Raw genomic sequence first — 4,103 nt, forward strand, 5'->3', positions numbered from 1 at the left:
TGCTTTTCCTCCGTCTTTTCAGGGCTTGAGAGCTCATTTCTTTTCGGTGCTGAATAACATTCCATTTGCCTGAATGAACGATTTTTTTAATCCATTATCCCACTGATGGACATCTTGGTTGCTGTCAAGTTTTGTCAGTTATGAAAAACTGCTATACACACTTCTGTGCAGGTTTTTCTCTGGACTTAAGTTTGCAACTCCTTTGGGTCAACACCAAGGAGCACGGTTGCTGGGTCGTGTGGTCGGTATGTTTAGTTTTGTGAAAACCGCCAAACTGTCTTCCAGAGAGGCTATGCCACATTTTCCTGTCCACGAGCCGTGAGCGAGGGTTCCTGCGGCTCCATGCCCCGTTTCTTAGGGTTTTCAGTGTATGGATTGTGGCCGTTCTGAGAGGTGTGTGGTGGTGTCTCGTTTTCCCATTTGCATTGCCCTGATGACATGTGATGTGGGAAATCTTTTCATATATTTATTTCCCACCTGTACATCTACTTTAATCAGCTGTGTGGAACTTTTTGGCTCATTTGTGAATTGGATTGTTTGTTATGTTAAGTTTTAAGAGCTGTTTCTATATTTCCAATAACATTCGTCCTTTATCAGGTGTGTCTTTTGCAAATATTTTCTCCAAGTCTGTGGCTCATCTTTTCCCTTAACGATGTTTTCTGCAGAGCAGAAGCTTTTAATTTTAATGAAGTCCGACCTATCGATTTTTCTTTCATGAACAGTCCTTTTGATGTTGCATCTAAGATGGTATCCACACGCCCGAGGTCAGCCAGGTCTCCCACATTCGTTACCTTCCGGTTTTACACTTTTGCATTTTACTTTTTGGTCCCTGATCCACTCAAAGTTCACTGTTTCGAAGGTGTCACATCTGTGTTTAGAGTCACTTTCTGCACGTGGCATCCAGTTGTTCCCGTGCCGCTTGTTGCAGAGACTGTAGATCCTCCAATACGTCACCTTTGCTCCTTTGTCAATGGTCAGTGGGCTGCATCCGACTGGGTGTATTTCTGGGCTCTCGCTTCTGTTCCACTGATCTGCTTGTCTGTCCTGTCACCAATGCCATGCTGTCTTGGTCAGTGTTCCTTTATAAGTCGTGAGCTCAGTGGTGGCGTCCCCCAGCCTCGTTCCTCTCCCTCAGTGTCGTGTGGCTGTCCTGGGTCCCTTGCCTCCATAGAAACGTCAGAATCAGTTTGTCACCATCTACAAAATGACTCGCCTGGATTTTTACTGGAGCTGAATATTAGATCAAATTGAAAAGAATTGACATCTTGTTAGCACTGAGTCTCCTTACCCACGGACATGGACTATTTCTCCATTTATATAGAGCCTCTCTTTCTCTCTCTCTCTCTCTCTCTCTCTCTCTCACTATCAAAGTTTCATGGTTTTCTTCATTCATTTTGTACATTTTTTTAGTCTTATACCCAAGCATTTCTCTTTTTTTGGTGCTTATGTAAGTTGTATTGTGTTTTTAATTTCAGATTTTCAATTGTTTGCTGCTGCACAGAAAAATGATCAGCTTTACATTTAGTCGTGTGTCCCTAACCCCTTGCTCTAGTCACTTTTTTAGTTCTAGGACACTTTTGTTGTTGTTCTTTTTGAATCTTTGATATTCTCTACAAAATAGTCATGTCTTCTATGCGCAAAGATAGTTTTTCTTCCTTCCCAAACTTTATAGCAATTCTTACTCTTTTAATAAGTGACTTCTAATTGTCAAGATTGGATTAGATTAATGTCACCCTAGATAGAGTATTAGAGGAGCAAAAACGGGAAATGGACACAAGAGTCAGTCAGGCTCTGCAGACCTCACTTAAAAGGGCTGGACCGGGCAGTGGTTGGAGTGGGATGGCCGGACATGGGGGTGAGGGCAGGTCTGGAAAGGAAGACTGTGGAGCCAGTGTCTGTGCTGGTGGGGGTGGGGGCAGAAACAAACGAGAATTTGGGGGGCTGTCACTGCTCAGTGGCCCCTACCAGCCATCATCACTCCTTCAGCATATCGAAAATGCAGACATTATTAAATCTAATTTTCAAAGTGGAAACCATTACAGCCATCAGTTAATATATTTCCCTGCACGTTGGCCTTCTGGAAAAATTTTAGGCAGAAAAAATGCTGAGAAGTTAGTCCCATTAAAAAGAAAGAGTCGACTTTTTCATCTCAGCTGTCGACATGCCATCCAGACTGAGGAAGACCCAGAAACTTAGGGGCCACGTGAGCCACGGCCACGGCCACATCGGCAAGCACCGGAAGCACCCAGGAGGCCGAGGTAATGCTGGTGGCCTGCATCACCCCAGGATCAACTTTGACAAATATCACCCCAGTTACTTTGGGAAAGTTGGTATGAGGCATTACCACTTAAAAAGGAGCCAGAGCTTCTGCCCAACTGTCAACCTTGATAAACTGTGGACCTTGGCCAGTGAGCGGACACGGGTAAATGCTGCCAAAAACAAGACTGGAGCTGCCCCTATCACTGATGTGGTGCAATCGGGCTACTACAAAGTTCTGGGGAAGGGAAAGCTCCCAAAGCAGCCTGTCATCGTGAAGGCCAAGTTTTTCAGCAGAAGAGCTGAGGAGAAGATTAAGGGTGTTGGAGGGGCCTGTGTTCTGGTAGCTCGAAGCCACATGGAAGGAAGTTCATTAAACTCAAGTGTTTTTCTCTAAAAAAACAAAAAGAAAGAGCCGTTACTGGGAAAAAACTGAGTGTCAGTTTGCATTCCTCCAATCGATTATAACACATTAAGTCCCAGAAAGTAATCTGGACATGGCTGGACCATGCGTTCGCGGTGCTCATAGCCCTTCTGAAACCAGTGTGGCCTCTGACGCTAAGTCTCTGATGGAGCAGCGTAACCAGGGCTGCACCCTTCTCAGTCTTATATTTCTCTTAATACCATGATCATCAATTGAAACTGAACCCCACGGTAAATGTGGCCACGCTTACCAGTCCTAAGTGCCAACAGAAGTGACTCAAGGGTGAGGAATTGTTCCTGTGAAACTAAAGAACCCATGTAGACAGGTAATGACGAGTTGTTGTAGCTAAACTCCGCCTCGCCCAGCTCTCGCAGGGAGAAAATGCGTGTTTCAGGCTTATATCTATTTGGACACGTGGTTGCAAGCCAAGCGTCCAAGCTGGCAGGAAACAGGCACTTCTTGCTTATTTCTCGTTGGTCAAGTTTGCTTCAGACTCAGTAAATCCGCAGGCAAAAGTGGTGTGGTCAGGACCCCATTTCTTTTCACAGTTAAAAATTTTTCTGTCTTCCGTGTGACGTGGTGTCTACGCACTGCCTATGGCAGGGTCACGTCTCGTGGCCACACAGTCACCTGTGAAGGAGACGGCATCCTGCCAACACTCAGACAGAGCTCCAATTCCCATCGTCCCTACCAGGCGCCATGCCAGCCAGACACCATCACGGGGTGAAGAGCTCAGAGCCCTGGAAAGGCTCAGGACACGAGACGCAGGTACAGCCTCTTCAAAACGCAGACTGACATGCTACGGAGCAGCCCTCGCCTCCATGTCCTTAGATTTCCCTCGGGATGTGACAGCGCCCTCACACACGGGGAAGGGTTGCAGCGTTTGATCGGAGACTGCAGGACTGGCTGCAAATACACTGTTGCATGTGAACGAAACGAGCTTTAAACGCTCCTGTGTAATCAGGGCACTGATGACCTCTTTTCATCACCTGAGTGGTTTAGTTAGTTCCAGTAACTAGTTTAGTGATTTATTTTTAATTGTACTTAATATTGTCATTAAGTTAAACTTCCTGCTCTGTGTGAAAACAAAGAAGAATCAGCCCCCCTGCTTTCCTTGTCTACCGTGTGAAATTATCTGGGTAAAGATTTTTGCTAATTTCCAACAATAGGAGAATCATTAAATTATACTAAGTTTGAGAGAATATATTTGACATTTTGTTACAGCAGAAAATGTTCAAGCTGTAATATTTTGTGAAAAGCAAATGAAGGCCGGCCGTGTGGCGCGTTGGTTAAGAGCTGGCTTGGGATGCCAGAGAGCCCCGGTTCAGATCCCACACATGAGGGCCAGTGACACTGCCCTCCACAGCTAAGATGCTGAACAACAGCTCAACCTGGAGCTGGGCTGCCATGAGTCGCCGGCGAC

The 4,103-nt window shown here is 45.8% G+C and overlaps 1 protein-coding gene across 1 annotated transcript; it reads left to right on the plus strand.

The window, feature by feature from the left end:
• The first annotated feature begins 2,145 nt into the window (after positions 1 to 2,145).
• On the plus strand, positions 2,146 to 2,653 carry LOC109384714 (60S ribosomal protein L27a-like). The gene has a single exon (XM_019646285.1). The coding sequence runs from the start codon at positions 2,162 to 2,164 to the stop codon at positions 2,651 to 2,653; it is 492 nt and encodes a 163-aa protein (XP_019501830.1). The 5' UTR covers positions 2,146 to 2,161.
• Positions 2,654 to 4,103: the final 1,450 nt, after the last annotated feature.

The sequence above is a fragment of the Hipposideros armiger genome, unplaced genomic scaffold, assembly GCF_001890085.2.
Source record: "Hipposideros armiger isolate ML-2016 unplaced genomic scaffold, ASM189008v1 scaffold_100, whole genome shotgun sequence".
Lineage (NCBI taxonomy): Eukaryota > Metazoa > Chordata > Mammalia > Chiroptera > Hipposideridae > Hipposideros > Hipposideros armiger.

What these genes read in the sequence shown, in the direction of transcription:
- LOC109384714 (XM_019646285.1), top strand. Translation starts at nt 2,162, where the DNA reads ATGCCATCCAGACTGAGGAAGACCCAGAAACTTAGGGGCCACGTGAGC.